Source organism: Idiotropiscis lumnitzeri, chromosome 21, assembly GCF_059441095.1.
Source record: "Idiotropiscis lumnitzeri isolate Australia: NSW breed Sydney's pygmy pipehorse chromosome 21, RoL_Ilum_1.0, whole genome shotgun sequence".
NCBI classification, from domain to species: Eukaryota; Metazoa; Chordata; class Actinopteri; order Syngnathiformes; family Syngnathidae; genus Idiotropiscis; species Idiotropiscis lumnitzeri.
The window spans coordinates 7,675,832-7,697,344 of record NC_142411.1 but is presented as its reverse complement, the minus strand read 5'-3'; the positions used below and the strand labels follow the sequence as shown (position 1 = coordinate 7,697,344).

The window sequence follows — 21,513 nt, the reverse complement described above, 5'->3', positions numbered from 1 at the left end:
AAATAAAGAACGTAACATGGACCAGAAATGATACAGAACATATCAATTATGTCACCAGGGGAAAATACGCCCACAAGTACACACTTTGCTCTTAATCACGGTCACTGGTAGGCAAATGTGTGCAAATTATTGTAGTTTGCATGTTTTCTATAGAAATTGCTCTGACATGTGATATACCCACTTCGATCAACCATCGAGTTCATGAATTACAAACATTTCCCTGCATGGTGACGACGAGTGTCTTATTTCCCACGGTCTGTGTGTCAACTTCCCCGAGAAGGTAAATAAAAGACTTGTACAGTATATGGAGCGACCGAGTGGTAGTGAAGTGATCGGCGTGCTCCTGACAGGTTGTTTATAGATCAGATGCGGACTGGCAACTCTTTCGCTGGCTAAATCTCACTGCAGTAAATCCCTTGAGCTGCGAGCTGACATGGCTTGACGAATCTGTACGGTAACTTTCAGGAAATACAACAGGTGGACCAGCCCACGCAATGCACCGTGGACCACCGTAAGTGACTTTTATTACACTTGGAAATATGAACAAAAGGTTTGCTTGGAGAACAGAGTCATCGTCGTTGAAACAAAAATAACTCATTCTGTTTAAAAATAGTTACTGCCTCTGTCAACCTGCTCTCGTTAGCGTCCTTGGCTAACTAAAAGGAGACGTCCGGTGTCTTGTAAAACTGCGCACTTCCACACGATAAGTCTTTAGTTTTATGCCAAAAACTAAAGTGAAGCGTTTGTTTGATTAACTCTGTCATTCGTGATATGTGCTTTATCGTTTTTTTTAATTGCAACTCAGTGATTTGACGTACAGAGAAGTTCGCAAATGCGTACCTGCTTGGTCAAACCCTTCGAAAATTCCGTTGCGCACTGTGGGGATTAATTAACTTTTTTATTTGTCCCATAGGTCAAACAGCACCATGGATGACAAGCTCAATGACTCCAACGTTAAGGTCGCTGTTCGTGTGCGACCAATGAGCAGGAGAGGTGAGATCAAATGTCCTGCAGCCAGTCATCATCTATTAAGGATTTCTAATTTGCCTATTACAATGGTTCTCAACCTTTTTTCAGTGGCGTACCCCCTGTGGAATATTTTTTTTTAGCCAAGTACCCATTAACCAGCGCAAACCATTTTTGGGTTAAAAAAAAAGACTTAAAACATGACATCAGTGTCTGATTTATTCAACTTTATAACCTTTCAAACTTCATTTGTATTGGTCCACAAAAACATAATCAACATATACTGTCCTCTTTTGGATCATAGAAGACATCTGCAATTTGTGGGCGTAAATCCAAATAAAACGTAATCTTAAAAATACAACCGCAACTCTGCTTTGGCCTTCTTTTGCACTTATGCCCGAATTTTTTCAGAAGGCTTACGCTTCTTTCTATGACCCCCATGGGTACGCATACCCCCATTTGAGAACCACTGGCCTAGTAGACAGACAAGCTTTTTAATAATTCTGTCAAGCTGCAGTGGGTATTCTGCACTTTTTTTCCTGCGTTTGTTTAAACTGAGAGATTTGTTTATTTTGTTGCTTTATGAGAAAGGTTTGTCAAGGTGACTGTTTTAATGGAAATGTAGCTGCGAAGAAACACTTTAACAGAGTATTTAAGTTTTAGTCTTATACCTGCTCGACACCTGTTGGTAAAAAGTCCGAATAGTGCTAATGACTGCTGTGGAATGTTATGACTTTTGAAATTGTGCAGTGGGCAGCTGATGTTGTAAACAGCGTTGCTGACAAAAGACTGTCACGGTTTCAAAATTTTCCATATGCATCCCTCCAGAAAAAGACCTCACGGCAAAATGCGTGGTAGAAATGGAAGGGAACCAGACAATATTGAATCCCGCCATTACAACTATGAGCACAGGAGACCCCCGGTAAGTGAAACATAATTTAATTGTTTAATATTAATACAGTGGACAACCACATGAACATAGAATTTGTAATTGTAAAGATTCTTTTGAATACTGAACACAGGTCTTGTTTATCAATTTTGTGGCTTTTCTTTTAGGCTTTGTTTTCTTTGTGGATTCCATTCAATATATTAAATTTTTTAGCACATACATTACTAATTATTATTTTTAACATAACATTTTCTTTCATTGTTGCATAACCAATTACATCAATTGTGAGCCTGTAAATGCTTGGGTTCTGAAATATTTTTTTTTAATTTAATTTATGGAGCTGTTGGTTAGTTGCGCCCTACTCAGGTGCGGATATATTATTAATACCAAAGGAATTCATTTTGTCCTCCACACTGGCCGCACATCATCTACTGTACAGGCTCTAACCAGCCTGTCTGGTTAGCAGCCAAAGTTTGGTGGGGGAGACTCATATCCTACACGTCCTTCCTAGATCATACTTCTCTTTACAAAGGGTGTGTCGCTTGCTGCTCAGTCTTGTTTGAAAAGAAAAAAAAAAGGTCCAGTGCTCAGAATAAAAAATAAAAAAAAAGAATTATATTAAATTGATCATTTTCTTTTTTTGAAGGTACACAAATGCAAATTGTGCTTTGACAAACCACATTCACATTAGACTATAGGATGAAAGAATGCAGCTCTTAATAATCTAATTAATTAGGGCTTGGCTACTTATGCCCTGTGATTGACTGACGTTCAGTCCAGGGGGCGCCTTGCTTCTTCCCACAAGTCAGCTGAAATGATTTTAGTTAAGTGTAATTGGAAGACAAACATTTAGTTGGTATACCATGTTATGATATTACAGCTCCTGTTCATCTTGCAAACATCTTGCGTAAGATCTTGGAATATATCTTTGGAAGTTCTCTAGAACAGTGATTGTCAACCTGTGTGCCGTGGCATATTAGTGTGCTGTGAGAGATCTTCAAGTGCGCTGCGGAAAATTACCAATTATTATACCAATTATTTTGCCCCCCCGCCCCAAATATTGGAATAACTTTTTTGGGCATGATTAATTTATCTATGCCAACCATGTAGAGCAGGGGTGGGCAAACTTTTGGATTGGCGGGTCACAATGGGTTCTAAAATTTGACAGAGGTGCCGGACCAGGAGCAGATGGATGGAGTTTCATTTGAATTTTTTCAATTTTAAATGAAAGTGAACAAAAGCATGACAACAATATATCTGTCTTTAAAAAAAAAGCACAGTATTTAGAAAATAAAACATTTGCAAGATTTAATTTTTTTCAAGTTCGGCGGGGCAGATTAAAACATTTAACGTGCCACATGTGGCCCCCGGGCCGTAGTTTGCCCACACCTGACGTAGAGTAACAGGTAGAACAATTAAATGCTCTTCCACTTGTGCTGACTGAAGTTGCATAATTAACCTCCATTTATACTTTTTGCAAACCATTTTATTTTCCCAATGTGAAAGATGTGCCTTGACTTCCTAAAGATTGAGAAACACAAGTCAAGATCCTTTGTAACAGCACCTTCTCTGAAATGTTTCCCCAAAGTATAGAATTGTTCAAACTGTCTTGAAAGTTGATGATCTGCATTTCAACATTGTTGTGGTTACTGTGAGCACCACTGCAAACCATATTCGCCTGCGCAGGTCTTCCAATGCAGCCCATTTTGTTGAAAGCGAGATGCTCCAAGTATACACAGCCATGCTGTCCATTTTTTTTTTTTTTCCATTCGTCAGTGTGTCGCTTCTGCCCTGACATGCTTCAGCTACGCGTTTTCCCCCTTGGGCAAGGTGCAAACAGGTTTTACCAGCTCTCTTTAACATCGGTGACAGACTTCCACAAAATGGTCATACAGAAAGAGAAGGGCAAGATTTTTAATCCAAATACTGACTGGAGCTAGTTAGCATCTCATTTGTCATTATTAGCAAAATGGTGTCAAGCAGATGCTTTTAGTTGTAAAGACAAGTCACTGACTAGCCAATTTTCCAAGGTTTGTGCTTTGTCAGCTTTGCCTGCCTGACAGCTTGAGCGGAATTGCTGCGTAAGCCTCAGGGGATGTTAATATGTTACAGCACCCTTGGTCCTCAAAGCTAGCCACCAGTATAGCAGGTTCTGTCAGACCCTCACGGTGGGAGAGATTAATGAAGCCTTGTTACTACTTTCCTAATTTAATATAATCCCACAGGAGGTCCAGTTAGGGCAGGGATGGGCAAACATTTTGATTGGCGGGCCACAATAGGTTCTAAAATTTGACACAGGGGCCGTACCAGGAGCAGATGGATGGAGTGTTTTGGTAACCTCATCTCATCGGAGAAAAAAATATATATTTAATTTTAAATGAAAGTGAACAAAAGCATTACAACAAAATATATGTCTTTGACATATCACAGTATTTAGAAAAAAAACATTAACAAGGTTTATTCATTTAATTTTTTTTAAGTTCGGCGGGCCGGATTAAAATGTTTAACAGGCCGCCTGTGGCCCCTGGGCCGTAGTTTGCCCACGCCTGAGTTAAGGTGTTTTAGCTGAGTTGATCGTAATGTAGCACTGGCCTACACTTGGTTAAGTCACCCTCCTCACTCCCCTTTAGTGACTCCTTGGAGCTGGGATTCGCTGCCAGTTATCTTAGGAATGTCCTTGCCAGCCCAGGAGAGGACAGGACTTAATGTGGCTCTTTCATGGGCCAGCAAATCTCACACAGAGAGACCTTGTTTTGGCCGGTGTGTGGCCATGGCTACTTCAGCAATCTTTTTTTTCAAACCCCTAATTGATACGTCTGCCCGCTTTTTTTTTTTCCTGTAGTACATTCAATATGTCCACTCCCTGCCCAATTTATGCTCTTGCAAATTTAAATAGAATCAAAATTGGAAATTCTGCTTTTGGAAAGTGTGCTTAAATGTTTGAAAAAGTATTGAAAGTGTTACTGTTCATAGACTTTAATTGTGTGCCTGTTCTACCTTTGAGTTGGCATCATGCGCCACTTCCTTTACCTCAAGGGGCCGGTTCGAAAAACGGAATCTGGAATTTTTAAGCTTCTAATCGATTTTGTTTGTAGCCGCATGTTGTCAAACTACGAAAGAAGATTCAGATTTCGGATTACATGGAATTATTGACACACGTACTTTTGCAATGTTTACCTTTCTCACTGTATGTTTATTCTTTATTCCAGCTCGTTAGATCTAAATCTAGTTCATTTAAAATTGAGTACTAATCTTTTCAGTTTCTTCTTCCTTTTTCCTTTAGGAATCAGCCAAAGGTTTTTGCTTATGATCACTGTTTCTGGTCCATGGATGAATCCCAGAAAGACAAGTTTGCAGGTTTGCTTTTTTTTTTTTTTTTTTTTTTTTTTTTTTTAAATCAGACTCTGTTCTGTTTTTAGCTTGTGTGCCCGATGACTCATTTCTTATACTTATCTCATCACAGAATGTTGGCTGAGCTCTGAACTATTTATGGAGTCAGGGAAAGAAATGGACTGTTTTACTGCTGGGATGTAGTCACACGTTAACTACAAAAAAAATAAATAAATAAAAAAAAAAAGAAAAGAAAAGTGGAAAATGCTCCATATCTATTCTCGGCCCGTTTTATATCATTGGATTGCAAATAATAATTCATCCACATTCTCCGTGAAATCTAATTGATAAACAATGTCTATTGGAAGTGCCTTTGAAATAAACTTGAAGGTGAAGATTGTATTATGCCTAAAATCAGTTGCATCACTTTTCTATATTATTTGTCCCCCAATGTGTTTACAGGTCAAGAAGTGGTGTTCCAGTGCCTTGGAGAAAGTTTGCTCGACAATGCCTTCATGGGTTACAATGCCTGCATCTTTGCTTATGGACAAACAGGTAGGTGCCTGTATAATCGCCATAAGCAAAACTTGAATTAGAAATTACAATGAAATGAAATAAGAAAAATGCAATTAAAGCTTAGCGCATACATTTCTTTTAAAATATAAAGGAGAGTATGTCAAATATGCTACATTGCCTAAATTGCAGGTTTTATGTCGCCTAAAGCAACAAGTACCTCACACAGTTGATTTCTGTTAGAATTGATTCAGGGACAATTGTTATGTCGGCACCGTTTATTGGCTTTACTTGAGTGTGATATATCTCCTGCAGTTATTTTTGGAGCCTTTAATGCATCATGCGGAAAGGGTGCAGTGAGAATGGACCAGTAGTCCCTTTCCTCAGCTTTTTAAAAAAAATCAGATTAATCGAGTGATTAATTAATTATTATTTATTTATGATTAATGCCCAATACTTAATTATTCATTATTCATTAGTCATGATTAATTATTAATTATTAGAATAATAATTAGCTGCAGTCCTAATCACTTCATAATACAACACACCGTTTCAGCAACAGTCTTGAGTTGCGGGTTATTTGGAGTCGTTCTGGATAATTCACATTAGTCAAACATCACATGTGGTAGTTGTCAAAAGTTGGCAAAATCTACAGCTGCAGCTGCAATTTCTGCTCTAACCCCATCTGAGAGGGCCTTTAAATGGTAAACCAAATACCTTTTTCATACTGCATAGACATCAAGTGCCGAACATTTCCGCGATTTTGAGTACCTTGTGCTCCAAATGTGGACTGACACAAAGTGTGCATGTTCAGGCTCCGGGAAGTCTTACACCATGATGGGCTCAGCAGAGCAGCCCGGTTTGATCCCTCGCCTCTGCAGCTCCTTGTTCTCCAGGACCATGCAGGAAGCTCGCGAGGGAGAGAGCTTCACCGTGGAAGTGTCCTACATGGAGATATACAATGAGAAGGTTCGAGACCTGCTCGACCCTAAAGGGTGAGGAAAACCAACGACTCGTGTACGGTACACAAAAATCGATTTCATTTTACATTTGGAAAGGAGAACCTTTTTAATGTCTGTATTTGTAGAAGCCGTCAAGCGCTGAGAGTAAGGGAGCACAACGTTTTGGGACCTTATGTTGATGGTCTGTCACGTCTGGCTGTGGCTAGCTACAAGGTACAGAAGCGGTTAGCACTTGTAACGTTTTGTATAAGTATGCTTAAATTGTGCTTTTCCTCTTAGATTATTACATGACCATGGGAAGAATGTTTGTTTCTCTGAAGAGATGCTAAAAAAAAGTTTCTCTTCATTCCGGCAGGACATCGAGTCGCTGATGTCAGAGGGAAATAAATCTCGCACCGTGGCCTCCACAAACATGAATGAAGAGAGCAGCCGATCTCATGCCGTGTTTAACATCATCCTCACTCACACGCTGATGGACCTGCAGTCAGGGGTGAGACGCACAAGTTCGCTAGCTCCAATTCACTTTGCCCTTGAATTTAGCGATGCTCATTTCTGATTATCCACTAGCTCGATTTTCTTTTTCAAATGTTTGACTCGCCGAGGGTATTTTAACAGGACACTGTAATAGTTTTGTTTCCCTTTGCTGTTGCGTATTCACTTTAGACAAGTGGAGAGAAGGTAAGCAAGCTTAGTCTGGTGGACTTGGCGGGAAGTGAGCGTGCAGCCAAGACGGGGGCAGCTGGTGAAAGACTGAAAGAAGGCAGTAACATCAACAAGTGAGAGAAGTGAAATCACTGTGCCACAATCATAATCATAATCATACAAATGGAATGGAATGATCTCATTTGCATGAGAAAATCCTAGTGATGGCTTTTCATCTAAAATTATTCACGTTGTGTTCCTCTCTCCACTCTGTCTGCCTGCTTCCAGATCTCTCAGCACGTTAGGTTTGGTTATCTCAGCCTTGGCGGATCAAGGTGTAGGGAAGAACAGGAACAAGTTTGTGCCCTACAGGGACTCTGTTCTCACCTGGTTGCTCAAGGTATCAAAAGATTTTAATTTATGCACATTTAATTTCTGCTTGTTTTGTTTTCTTCTCGGTTTGATGGCGTGGTGTCTGTAACCGCAGGACAGTTTAGGGGGCAACAGCCGCACAGCCATGGTGGCCACCATCAGCCCAGCAGCGGACAATTATGACGAGACTCTTTCCACCCTGCGTTACGCCGACCGGGCCAAAAGCATCGTCAACCACGCCGTGGTCAACGAAGACCCAAACGCCAGAATTATCAGAGAGCTGCGAGAGGAAGTGGAGAAACTGAGGGAGCAGCTCACGGAGGCTGAGGTTTTATTTATGTGCTGTTTGGAGATATAAGAGAAATAAGAAACCAAAATGGTAACTGAATTGTGTGATAGTCGTGAAACGTGACGCGACAAAATGAGGCAGATGTGCTGAGCATCTTGATGCCCTTCGTGAATTATGATTTATTTCTTTTAAATTCATTTTTTTCTGCCGATAATGTTGTCCATGTGTGTGTGTGTGTGTGTGTACAACATCTTAATTACACCTTGATGGATTATAATCAGTCAAATAAATGAAATCAAATGATGTTGCTTTCAGTCTATGAAGGCCCCTGAGCTGAAAGAGCGGCTGGAAGAGTCAGAGAAACTAATCCAAGAAATGACCGTGACTTGGGAGGAGAAACTCAGGAAAACGGAGTCGATTGCTCAAGTAAGAAAAACTCGCGCACTAAATTACACCGAAAATTTTACCCAAGGAATTAAAGCAATTCAGCAAAATACAATAATGAATTCTTCTAGTAATAAAACTAATATTTTCTTGTGTTAGGAGCGTCAGAGGCAGCTGGAGAGTTTGGGTATTTCCCTGCAGTCGTCTGGCATTAGAGTAGTGGACGACAAGTGCTTCCTGGTCAACTTAAATGCTGACCCTGCCCTCAATGAGTTGCTCGTCTACTACCTAAAGGTTCTGGACACACACGCGCACATGCAACGTAGAACCCCGAATAATCTTTATAACTCCATTTTCCATTTGCGACATATGTAGGAGCACACGCGCGTGGGCTCATCAAAATCGCAGGACATCCAGCTGTGCGGGATGGCCATCCAAGCCGAGCACTGCATCATTGATGTCACGCAAAATTACGGTGTGGTGCTCACACCTCACCGCAATGCTCGGTATGTATGAATTATTTAATTGCAAGAATATATATATTTATTTTTATGTGTTGTGTTGTGTTTATGAGTTAGCGGATTTTTTTTCCACTTGCTTTTTTATTTATTTATTTATATTATGTATATTTTATACATATATATATATATTATTTATTTTTATTATTATTATTATTATTGTTCAAAGAGAATATTTTACTTAATACATTCAACCACGCCCTTGTCATTTCAAAGAGGCCACCAAAAAAAAAATTCCAGGAAGAGCCCTTGTGCGACATCACCTCAACGATTCTTTCATCACGTAAAATTACAGAAATTTTAAGCCTGGTTTCTGTAAATTTGATTTCCTTTGAGGATGCAAGGATTCTCAAAGATGCTCCCTGAATTCTCGATAGAGTTGAGGTCGGGTGACAATTTTTTTTTTCCCTCGATATTCCTTTCACTCACTCCGAATTATTCCAGCTCAGAACGTCACTCTGATGATTCAGCATCCATCCAAAGTAGCGCGACATTAATCAGTCAATACAATAAAACAGTTTAAAAATAGATTTTATGTATTTTCTAAGCATGCTCATCCTTGTGAGATGTCAATCCCCAAAATGTCAAGGTTCATGAGACTCCAAAGATGGCAGCAGCTACAAATTTCTGCTTATTGCTAATTGCTAGCGTTTTGACCGCTGCTCTGTTAACTACGATGGATTTTGTTTTTTAAAACATGTTACTTGCTCATCTTCTCTCTCCTGAAGGACGTGGGTGAATGGCACCGCGGTCACCGGTCCGGTGCACCTTCATCACGGTGACCGCATCTTGTGGGGAAACAACCATTTCTTCAGGTTTGTTTGACTTCATATTTTGTGCGTATTATTTATTTACAAAATAAGCATGACATTTTATGCTTCATCACATCCACTTTGCACTCCACCAGGATCAACCTGCCCAAGCATTTGGTTCATACGGGCGGTGACGAGGAGGAAGGCAGAGCTAAAATGAAGACCTGCATAAGTGCGGAGCGGCTGGAGGTGGACATGGATGCCTCCAGTGACGTTTCTAGTGAAGTGGGCTTTGAGTTTGCTCAAGCGGAGGTCATGATGAAAGGAATGGCCAACAACGGTGAGGGAGACTGCTGCTTGTTTTTTTTAAAAACTCTTTTTGATTTCACATCACAGTGACTGGCAACAATCTCCTCAACTTTGGTCGCAGACCCCTTGCAATCAGTGTTGCAGACCCTCGAGAGGCAGCATGAGGAGGAGAAACGCTGCGCCCTGGAGCGCCAGAGGCAAATGTACGAACAGGAGCTGCAGCAGCTTCGCCTGCGGCTCAACCCCGAAAGATATCCTCATCTCCTCGATTTGTCAGGCTTCCCAAATAGCGCCGCCGCCGGAACGTCTCCCGTCTCCCACAAACGTATGCGGCGCTGGAGTGAAGACAGGTGAGGCTTGCTGAATTTATTGATTATTTTTTGGGGGGAAGGAAATCCACATACGGTGTTTGCTTTTGTCGTCAAAGAGAGGCTATGATTACGCGAAGCCTTCGACGTTTGAAGGAGCAGATCGTTCGTGCGAACCTTTTGGCTCAGGAGGCCTGCTTCATTGCGGAGGAACTCAACAAAAGGACGGAGTACCTGGTCACTTTGCAGATACCAGCTGCCAATCTGGATGCCAACAGGAAGGTACGATGATAATTGTTTATTGGATGAAATAAGCTTTATAATTTGGTGGTTTGCATCATAGACTAACACTAACTTATATTTGATATTTTCCTTTTCTCTTAAATAGCGTGACGTGGTGCTGAGTGAGCCGGCCATTCAGGTTCGCCGTAAAGGGCGAGGGAAGCAGATTTGGGCAATGGAGAAGATGGAGAACAGGCTGGTGGACATGCGAGATCTCTACCAAGAGTGGAAAGACTTTGATGAAGACAACCCTGTGAGTCAGATGAGTGAAACCGAGAGCGGTTCAACATACAGATTGATGACGACTCATCTTGTGGCTCACAATATATGTGCTAGCGCTTTACATTTCAAAATACAAATGTAGAGCACAAAATATTCAGTCCACTCCAAAAGTATTGGAACAGCAAGGTGAATTAATTAGTTTTTGTTGTATGCTCAAGACTTTTGCGTTCCAGATCAAATGCGGAATTCAGAGTTCCAGCTTTTATTTAATGGTGTAGCCACTCGATTTTCAAGTGAGCAAAAGTATCGGGTCGGACATTATAAAATGAACTTAAAGTGAATAACATTTAATATTTGACTTACTTGCAATAACCGCATCAAGCTTCCGCTGACTTCACCAGACTGTTGCAGTGATTGTTTGAAATGTTTTTCCAGAGCCTTTATCGCAGCCATTTTTTTCTGTAAATTCAGGAGAAAAATGCTTTTGAGACATCACAATTCATCAATAACAAATGACCATGAATACAAATAAAGTTACCCTCCGACGAGGGGGTGTGGTAGAAGGAAAAAGAAAACAACACAACTCATGATCTCTCTCTCTCTTTTAACGCAGGTGATGCGGTCTTATTTCAAACGGGCTGACCCATTTTTTGATGAGCAGGAGAACCACAGTCTGATTGGGGTGGCCAATGTTTTCCTGGCATGTCTGTTTTATGATGTAAAACTACAGTACGCAGTTCCCATCATCAACCAGAAGGGAGAGGTAGGACAGTCCTACTTGTATTTTTCCAAATCTTATTTTCCTTATTTTCAAGTCAGTTGCCAAAACAATTGCTACATTATATCGCTTGTTTTTAAGGTGGCGGGTCGGCTTCATGTGGAGGTGTGGCGAGGGACAGAAAGCTCAGAGGAAGAAGGTTCATTCCAAAGTAACTCAGATGGCGACGTGCAGGAGCGTCAACTGAACTGTGTGGTGAGAACTTGAGAACTCTCTCACGTAGTGAGAGGTGTGTCTTAATGCGTTTTGTTTGAAACGACCAGATCAATTAGCATCTTTGGATGCGGTTCTGCTGTCGCCGCAGGTTAAAATCCTCCAGGCTACCGGTCTTCCTCGTCATCTGTCTAACTTCGTCTTCTGCCAGTATCACTTTTGTGGACAGACAGAGCCCATGTTCATCCCTCCAGAAATGGCGCGATCCCCCTCGCCGTCTGCTTCCAAAGATCCTCAGTGCACAGTTGTTTTTGACAGCACCAAGGTATCGCATCATGATTTACAATCTAAAGCGTAAATCAGAATTGGCGTTTAATATGCAATGGTGCATTGATTGATTGATTGATTTTTTTTTTTTTATTAGGAGTTGTCAGTGCCCGTGTCAGAGGACTTTTTGGAATATTTGTCAGAAGGTGCGGTGGCTATCGAAGTGTATGGACACAAACAGGACAACCATCGGAGGAACCTGGCACTGTGGGACCTCGGCGTGATTCAAGCCAAAACGCGCTCACTCAGAGAGAGGTTTACGATCACACAAATCTATTTATCAAGAAATCACTTTCAGAAAAGGAATTTATATTTATCTATAGCAGGAGTGGGCAAACATTTTGATTGGGGGGCCACAATGGGTTTCTAAAATTTGACTGAGGAGCAGATGGATGGAGTGTTTTGGTCACCTCACCTCATCGGAGAAAGATAATACATTTAATTTTAAATGAAAGTGAACAAAAGAATTACACTATATATGTCTTAGAAAAACCACCGTATTTAGAAAATAAAACATTTACAAGGTTTATTCATTTAATTTTTTTCAAGTTCGGCGGGCCGGATTAAAACGTTTAACGGGCCGCATGTGGCCCCCGGGCCGTAGTTTGCCCACACCTGATCTATAGTGATGTCCACTACGTCAAGCACTAGAAAATGGATGATGATTACCCATGGTAGATGTGTTGCAAATGACTTTGTTCCTCCACCCCTCCCCCCCGTCTTGGCAGGTGGAGCGAGGTGACTCGTCGGGTGGAACTGTGGGTGCAGCTAATGGAGCTAAATGATGCTGGGCAGTTCACACCCGTAGAAATTCTTCCTGCAAAGGACGTACGCACTGGGGGGATCTTTCAGCTCAAGCAGGTGTGTTTCGTTTGGATAGGTTTGCCTGCAATAATTCCGTGTCATTTTGGTCTGCAAAACACGTGTCAGGCATGGTGCACATAATCTCCCAAAAAAAAACAAACTTGCCATTCAGGGTCAGTCTCGTCGAGTCCAGGTGGAGTTGCACTCCGTGCCAGATTCTGGCACGATGCCGCTTATCTCCATCTCCATCTTGTCTGTGTCCATTGGAGACGTCAAGGTCCAAAATACACCAAAAGGCAGAGACTCACTGCTGGTAAGGGAAATGATAATATTCATTTTAAATATTAGTAATAGCATTATTTTAGGCGACTGTGTTGATCTTTAGTGATGTGCCAACCGACTACCCTTCCATCTGCCCTTCCACTGTTTCTTATTTATATCAACATATTGATCTAAAAATATCTATTTTCAGGCAAGGGATGAAGAAATGGACAGCTACCAAGTAAGTGCTTTTGCGATTGAAACATATTCACTAATGTATTTGGCGAACCTATGAAAGTGTTTTTTATTTTTTTTTGTGCAGAACATCAAACGGTTATTTTTGGTGTGTTTGTATGCAGGAAGTGGATTTGGAGCGAATGAGGGAACAATGGCTAGACACGCTCACTCAGCGCCAGGAGTATCTGGACCAGCAGTTACAGAAAATAGTGTCCAAACCAGGTACAGATGTTTTAAAACATTTTAAGAAAACTTCTTTCCACTTTTCTACAAGCAAGCAGTGCATTTTTTTTTTCAAAAAGAAGTGATGATGAAGACGCAATTATTCCATAAATGTGACTTTAAATAGTTACTACTGTTATATAAATAACACATTCGTATCAAAGGGATCAATAATGTTAATCATTGATTTCCGCACGGTAAAAAAATGATTATTCAGCCCAAGGTTGTTGTTATTGATAGCCGGGCCAGGCTCCATCTCCTTACATGGTGCATTTGCTAAACTAAATATAATAAATGTGTGATTGATTGTTTGGAAGGGGTACACCAGTATCATTAAAGTATTTGCAATATTTTATTAGTTGCATATATTATTTATTGTGCTATTATGGTTAGAAAAGACATTTCCACCCTTTCGTTCCCATAATCAGCGATTTCACCTGCGTACGTGCATACAGATAAGTCAGAGGACGATTTGGAGCGGGAGTCCCAGTTACTTGAATGCCGTCTGACACTCACTGAAGAACGCAACGCCGTTTTGGTGCCGTCAGCTGGCAGTGGCATCCCTGGAGCACCAGTTGAAAGGTGTGTGCGTCTTTTTGTGTCCAGACCCTCTGCATCATTATCTCGCGGTTTATTCAATTCAACCAGGCGATGATGATTTTTTTTTCCTTCCAGAGTTCCAGTACCTGGGATGGAAACACACATTCCTGTCTTGTTTCTGGATCTCAGTGGTAGTTTGTCGTTCAATAACACTTTCCATCACTGAATCGTGGGTGAAATTGACGTGCTTCCTTGTTCTGGTTTGTAGCGGATGATTTCCAGTCAAACCTCTCAGCCCCTCTCGCCGGCGGTGTAGATGCATATCTTGCTGGGGAATATGAAGACGACTTCTTCGACCTGCACATTGTCAAACACGACGATTCACAAGTAAGGTGACATGCACCAGTTCTGTGATGCGAAAATCAACTTTGGGTTTCTCCAACATGGTTGAAGAGTCGTTAAGGGGCTCAATGAGTTGGCTGAAAATATTCCATGTGCCATAAATGTTCTCTTTTATGTCTCGCAGGTAAAGGTGGAGGCATCCTGGGACTCAACCGTTCATGAGTGCCCCGAGCTCAGCCGTGTGGCATCCGGTGAGCAGAGGGTCTCTCTGACGATCCGTGTCGTGGTGGAGTTGAGCCACCCTGCTCGCATGCAGCTTGTCCTGAGGAAACGCATTTGTGTTAATGTCACTGGAAAGAAGGTGAGCTTTATTTATTTATTTTTTTTTTTTCTTCCGTTTGACAACAGAATTACACAAACGTTTTTAATTTAAGGACTTTTTGGTGGTTAGGGGATGGGTCGAACTCTTTTAACTTATTCACCGCAGTGTGCGTCTATCGTCATCATTTTTTTCTTCCAATGTAGCGCTATATTACATTAATATATTTAAATAAACTAATCCTTTTTGATTCTGATCATCATTTTAAATGGTTGGAAATGGCTTGAGATAAAGGCATACTATAAATGTTGCTTGGTGCAATTTTGCTACTTTGGCGCTTAAAAGGTTAAGATGATCAAAAAAACAAAAAAAATGTGATTGTAGGGATTTGCCCAGAGCCTTCTGAAGAGGATGTCCCAGCGCAGCACCATCCCAGGATGTGGCGTCACCTTTGAAATTGTCTCAAACATACCAGGAGTAAGTATCTGGATTCTTATTTTTTTTTTATATAAACACGGAATATTCTCCCAAAGTATTTCTTATAATTTCCTTTTTGCTCACTCAGGATTTTCACGGGCCAGAAGACCGAGAGATGCTGGCCCGACTGGCCGCCAGCACGGATGACGACCAGTCGGGCGACAGTGAGGCAGCTATCGAGAAATATCTGCGCAGTGTCCTGGCTGTGGAGAACATCCTCACTCTTGACAGACTGCGACAGGTTGTGCCGTATTTTGAACACACGGCATATAAATGTGTAACCCCGCCCACTCCCCTGAACTTAGCATCTGTGTATAGGAAGTTACGGTGAGGGAGCAACTAGCAGTCAGAGGGAAAGCTCCCCGACGCTGCCTCAGCTCGCCAAACGTCAACCGGGTAAGCGAACAAGTTTAGCGCTAACACATTCTGGGGTAACTAACATCTTAGCGTCCCTCGCGGTTCTCCCCGCCCCTGGCCTGAACTGCTGTCACTAACGCTCTACTACATGCTGCTTCTGCAATTCTCCACCCAGCTCTCAGCCAGCAATCTGGATGTGTTCTCTTCAACTCATAAACTCTGTGACTTCAAGGTGAGAAGCAAAGTACTTCTGCTTCATCTTGTATTTTCCTTGCTGTTAATGGGCTTCAGCCTTTCTCTTAAAATTTTTTCAACATTTTTAATAGGCTTTATACTGTCAGAATTTTGGAGCTGATCAGCGGAGTTTAACTCATTGACTGCCATTGACGGCTAAAGACGTCAAAAATATATTTATTTTCAATTGGCTGGAAGTGAATGAGTTTTAAAAGCAGAATATTTTCAGCTTTCGGCCCACGACAAGCCAAGATTTGCATATTATTGACGACCATTGAAATACTGGGGAGAAAAAAAACGCGTTAACTTATCACACTTATCCCAAAAATGTTAATAAAAATTCAATACTCAGATTTTTTTTTCTCAATATTTTTTTTAAAATACATTATTATTAAAGATGATTGCTTAAGATTGTGTTTGCTACAATGTCTTAGTTTGCGGATCCAATCAATGTATTATAAATTATCATTTTTGTGTGACGTGTCTAACTGTGCAGGGTTGGGAGAGTCACCAGGACCTCTCCGCTGCTTCACCTCACGCCAGGCGCACAATGCCCGGCTCCATATCGTACAACCTGAACCCAGACACAGGTGCGATTTAGCAAATGATCTTTCCCCAATTGCTTCTTGTGATACCAAATGTGTTTTATTTTGTTCCTTAGGCTCTGCTCTATCTTCTCTTCCTCCGGTGAAGGCTGTGCCAAACCTCCTGAAGTCATTGCTTTCTAGTGGTAAAGAAGATAATGGCGAGCAGACGACTGCCCATCAGCAGGTAGTCTCTTCAGCTCGGGATTTGTTGGTTTTCTTTCCACATTCTAGATTTAAAAGGGACATTTTATGGAGAATTCACTTTTGAATTTATAGCCTAATATCAGCAAGGGGAAAAAAAAAAATCGCCAAAAGATGATCCTTGGTATTTTGACAAAAGTTCATCCGATGTATAAATGAATATGAGTCATGTATAACTTTGCTTTGTAATTTAGAGTGAGCTGTTTAGAAATGCAAAATAGCACTAGACTTATAGCGCAAATGATTGATGGGTTGCATAATGCGTTTTATAATGCGCCGTTTGCGATGAAAGCCGAGATTGTTCCAAACAGCCCCCGCTGAGGCGGGAACACACTGTGTAAAAAGGGAGTGGTAATTAGGAGCAGGTGAACCTTGTCGTGCTTGCGCTATCGAGACGCTCGAGTCGAAGCGCTTCACGGCGGTAAAAACACGACAGCACTCCAGTTGTCTGATGAGCACCTTAAAAGCCACGATTTGTGGCTTCCCTCTGCGACCCGCAGAAGGAATCTAATCAAGGAAATCAGGTGATCGAGTGCAGTGGAAAATCTCTTGGGTCGCTTGCTAATGCAGTCAACCATCATCAAGAATTGGGCTTGACCGATTCTTCGGCTTGTATCATAAAATGTCAACATAACAAAAGCGAATCTAAAGAAATGAAATTGTTTCATGAAGTGCAATTAAGACAAAAAAATCCCGCGTGAACGCCAAATCGTACAATTTGAGAAGCATTTGTATTTCAAGGTGGCATCTTGCATGTGTCAACTTCCAGGTTGGCTGTCCTGAGCCCCAGCAGGACAGGATAGATGTGTTTGACCTGCTCTCTACTGTCCATGTATGTTGTACTGCTACTCAAACTTTCATTTTTAGTTGCGCTCTGCTGCACGGGGAAAAAAAGCACATCGCTCATGTAGAGATGTCAGCCATGCATGCATTTAATTCATTTATCAGCTTGTGTGCTGCCTCGGAGTCTAACTTATTAGACCCCCACCCCAAAAAACTAAAGCTTGAGATTTGTATGGTTATCATGTTGTTTAGTGTTTAAAAGCAAATGGGACAATATTTCATCAGCTAACAGCTCATGTCGAGTGGCAGTACAAGAAAACTGAATGGGGATGAATGATTATGGGCGCAATCATAATTACACTGCAATTATCCTGATTGTTTTAGCGTGATTGTCTTTTTGAGGGATCTGATAAACAAATATTTGTCTCCTATCGCCATCTTCACTGCTAATCTCGACGCTAGATACATGTTTCACTTTGGTGAGACATAAATATTCAGACCTCATTACGTGTGCAGGACTAATAGAATGAAACAGATGGCCTGGTTCGCTATCCCACTTTCATTTTCTTTGAGGCGGTGTGATTTCACTATCTGTCTTACGGATCACACATGAACTTTTCCCACACAGGCTCTATTTCGGTTTTACTGACGCCCAAGTTGTATGATTTTCCTCACAGCGGTAAATTGCACGAGCATGTTCTTTGTAAAGGCGCTTAAACCGCTTGGAGAAAATGTGCAGGTTGAGAGTTAAAGATCTTCACTTGTGAGTCCACCGAGAGAAATGTTGAGAAACAAAAGTCGCGCCTTTAAAACTGCTCCTTTGTTGCAGAATGTGCCTCGTATCATAGTGCAGTCCGCCAGTGTTGAAGAGGGAATCAACACACGCCAGCAAGTATGTTTTAGTGTCAAGATGTTCTCTTTTGGTGCAGGTATTAGTCACATGTTGCATCGGGAACTTTATTTAGGTTACTTTACCTTTTTAGAGCTGCTTTTATTCTCCAAGATGATCCAAAACAGATTCTTGACTTGATAGCATCACGCAGCTGCTGCAGACGTGGCACCCTTCTTGTTTCAAAATTATACCAAAGACTAAAAATGAATATCTGTGAAAACAGAGGACATCTTTAGTATTTTACAATCAAGTTATTTTTTAAAAATATTGCATTATTACTTGTGTATTATTGAAAACTCACAGTATGTGTTATTGCAGATAGAGGAAAACCTTTAATGCTTTGCAAATAACTTACCGTGGATATTTTTGCAGAATTTCAGCATCCCTAAACATGTTGTCATGGTTATCCTTCAGGTTCCGACTGTGGAAATCAGCCCTCCTGCCATCTACCAGGAAAGCCCCAGGTCGGTGCCTCTCCCTCCACCAATCATCCCGGAGACAGAAGAGTCCACCCAGAGTTCAATAAGTGAAGCGTCAAGTGGTTACATTTCAACGAGCATCTCCACGGCGACGCTTTCAGACGTCTACACGCTGAGCTGGGACCTTCCTCCGTCGTCAGGCCACAGAGCCGACAGCTTTGCAGCCGTGACGGATGGAGAAGAAGCTAAAGTGATACAAAGACTCGTGTCGCCATCTGACAGTCGCTCTGGATGTGAACCTCAGGAGTCTTTTCAGGCAGATGCAGAGAACCCCGACCAACCGCAGTCCAAAGCAAATGGCATCCTGTCTGAACCAATTCCATCTCTTGCAGTACAGGAAGTCGAAGCACCTTCTCCAGGTGTTGTGTCCAGTATTCCGACAACACCAGTACATTTAGAACGTGACTCGATGGAGTCAAAGAAATTAGATGTACAGGAACAACTAACAGACTCAAAACCAAAGACTTTTGGTATGGAAAGTGTTCAAATGAATATGAAAGAATCAACGAAAGCGATTCAAGAAGGGTTTGAGAATAACGATCAATCCAAAAAAGATCAGACTAAGATGGATTCTGAAGATCCTGCTTCCATCTCGACCCAAACGTCCTCTGCACCGCCTCCAGTCCCACTGAAGGATTCTGATCCACTAGCTTGTTCCCAGGAAAAATCACCTTTGAAGAACTCCAGTGGCTCTGCCATCCCAGTCTCTTCCACTGATGGGGTCCTTCTAGAAGCAACACCTGATAGCTTGGCAGAACCCAATGTGCAACCTTCTAAATCTCCTGCAGCAGTCAAGCCTTTCAAGATCCAGAAAGTCCAGTCTTCAGACCTCAAGTCCTTCCGGCGTATGCTCGCTGAGCCGGAGGGGGAGCATGTTCAGACAGAGACCGGGAGCGCTTCAATGTTGGACCCCAATCTCATTGAGCCCTTGGAGCTTGTTTTAGACTGCGAGGAAGGAGAGGCAGCTGCTGCAGTCACTCTGCCCGACTGGATGAAAGAAGGCGATTTCGTCACTGTCGGGACCAATAAAAGAGGCACCGTGCGCTACGTGGGACCCACAGATTTTGCCGAGGGCATGTGGGTGGGAGTGGAGCTTGAGGTACCTGCAGGTGAGTGGAAAAGAACCCAAACCCTCAGAATAGTGATTGTGACCTATGCTTTAAAACTATTACTTTCCTAACTTTTCGACTACATGCACGAGTTAAAATCCCGAAAACCTCTCTATTTATCTCTATAATGTTTCTGCTAATTTATATTACACCATTTGGAAAGTGCTTTGTTGGAGCTACAGCTGTTGTGAAATTCTACCTAAAAAAAATCTTAACCTTGTTGTCATTTCTGTGTCATTGACCAGGAAAAAATGATGGCTCTGTCGGTGGGAAGCACTATTTCCACTGTAATCCCGGTTACGGAGTCCTCGTCCGGCCAGACAGGGTGAGCCGTGGTGGCGGTGGCGGCGGCAAACGTCGTCGACAACAGCAGAAGCGTCGCAGCGTCAACTTGTCGGGATCCACGCCAAACCTGGCGACGCTTACAGCTATGGCCAAAGGTGATGGTGCCTTTGCATCATCATCTTCTCGCAATAATGCAGAGGACCATAAAAATTCTTGACAGGAGAGAGTGAGGAGGTTCAGCTGTGCAGATTTGGGTTGGTAGCATCTTCGACATCACGTTTGATGTCGGAAACATGATTTTACATGTTAAATATGTTTCTATGTGCAGATACAACCCATTTCTCAAGTTTTTATTCAATGCTGGACGTGTTGTTCACTTGCACATTTTGTAATGCTACATGCCAAGAATTGTCAGTTTTGTCTTGATTTTACATTGAAAAATTCTATACTGTATTTAGAATCTCAAGATGGTTTCATAAGTGTTTTACTTTAGGGATATCTTTTTTTTTTAAATGAATTAAGCATTTTAATGTTTTTTTTTCTGCTGATATTTTGTGCCTTGATTGTTGAAGTCATCATCTGAACTTTTTATCTCACATTAAGAAATTACCTTATAAAACACTATTATAGCCTTTTGAGTTTTTTTTTTTTAAACAATGGTTTATGACCTCACATTAATAAATGTAGTCATTTTTTGACATGGACCTTTGTGTTACTCCAGCCTCGAACATAAGTACATTTTCCATTACTTCTACTCAGTGAGCCTGAGTATATCAAGGTAGTGATGCCAGAAGGTACCTAGGAACAACAAATATTTATAATTACACAAAGTAGTCAATTCAAATGAGTTTTCAGTGATATAGCTTTATTCTCTTGTACATTATATATATATATATATCATACTAAAATAAACACAAGTTAAAAAAATGAACAAAGAAACTGTACAAAAATGTATATATACTACATCTTAATTACAGAACAGTCTACTGTCCAAAAAAGGCACTAAATTTCAAAATGGGCAATACAATAAAATTGAACATAACATAGCTTTTGAGATTGATACAACAGCATTCAGTCCTCTTTTTCTGAGCTATATTCGGATGAGGTGTTTTACAAGGGACACAGAGGAGGGACTTGTAACATGGAAACCCTGACGTACCACGAGAGGACATCCCTGGAGAAGAAGCACTACGACTGGAGTATATGTTGATGCAGCGGAGGGAGGTTTGGACCAGTGTCAGGGTTGCGGCCTCTATTTCAGCAGAGTCACCTTACTGGAAATTCACTACATCCGATTCGCTACGTGAGCACCAGAACACTCATTTTCGGCCATCTTGAAATGGCCTCTGCCAAGACTGAACACTCAGGTTAAACACTGCTGGATAGAA

At 41.5% G+C, this 21,513-nt stretch overlaps 1 protein-coding gene and 1 long non-coding RNA gene across 5 annotated transcripts; one reads left to right on the top strand and one right to left on the bottom strand.

Moving 5' to 3' along the window:
* Positions 1-346: 346 nt before the first annotated feature.
* Positions 347-20,823, top strand: LOC148316801 (kinesin-like protein KIF13B). Of its 4 annotated transcripts, XM_088285966.1 has the most exons (41): positions 347-511; positions 914-993; positions 1,795-1,888; positions 5,139-5,212; positions 5,648-5,740; positions 6,513-6,693; positions 6,786-6,873; positions 7,016-7,150; positions 7,324-7,436; positions 7,591-7,702; positions 7,790-8,002; positions 8,279-8,389; positions 8,507-8,641; positions 8,723-8,853; positions 9,594-9,680; positions 9,773-9,957; positions 10,048-10,276; positions 10,354-10,516; positions 10,623-10,769; positions 11,352-11,501; positions 11,598-11,711; positions 11,821-11,994; positions 12,094-12,251; positions 12,725-12,857; positions 12,973-13,113; positions 13,273-13,302; positions 13,421-13,520; positions 13,976-14,102; positions 14,196-14,251; positions 14,329-14,447; positions 14,587-14,763; positions 15,106-15,198; positions 15,287-15,439; positions 15,517-15,594; positions 15,731-15,787; positions 16,286-16,379; positions 16,451-16,560; positions 17,347-17,409; positions 18,190-18,252; positions 18,667-19,840; positions 20,086-20,823. In XM_088285966.1, exons 1-41 carry the CDS (start codon positions 495-497, stop codon positions 20,340-20,342), a joined length of 6,009 nt encoding a protein of 2,002 aa, XP_088142092.1. In that variant the 5' UTR covers positions 347-494; the 3' UTR covers positions 20,343-20,823. The 4 variants fall into 4 exon arrangements, with proteins under 4 accessions (XP_088142092.1, XP_088142093.1, XP_088142094.1 ...); XM_088285967.1 differs by lacking the exon at positions 15,731-15,787; XM_088285968.1 differs by lacking the exon at positions 17,347-17,409.
* Positions 9,228-13,102, bottom strand: LOC148316802 (uncharacterized). The gene is made up of 4 exons (XR_015840133.1): positions 12,966-13,102; positions 12,666-12,882; positions 11,102-11,197; positions 9,228-9,653 (listed from the first exon to the last, which is right to left on the bottom strand). It is a non-coding gene; the product is annotated as an uncharacterized LOC148316802 (long non-coding RNA).
* Positions 20,824-21,513: the final 690 nt, after the last annotated feature.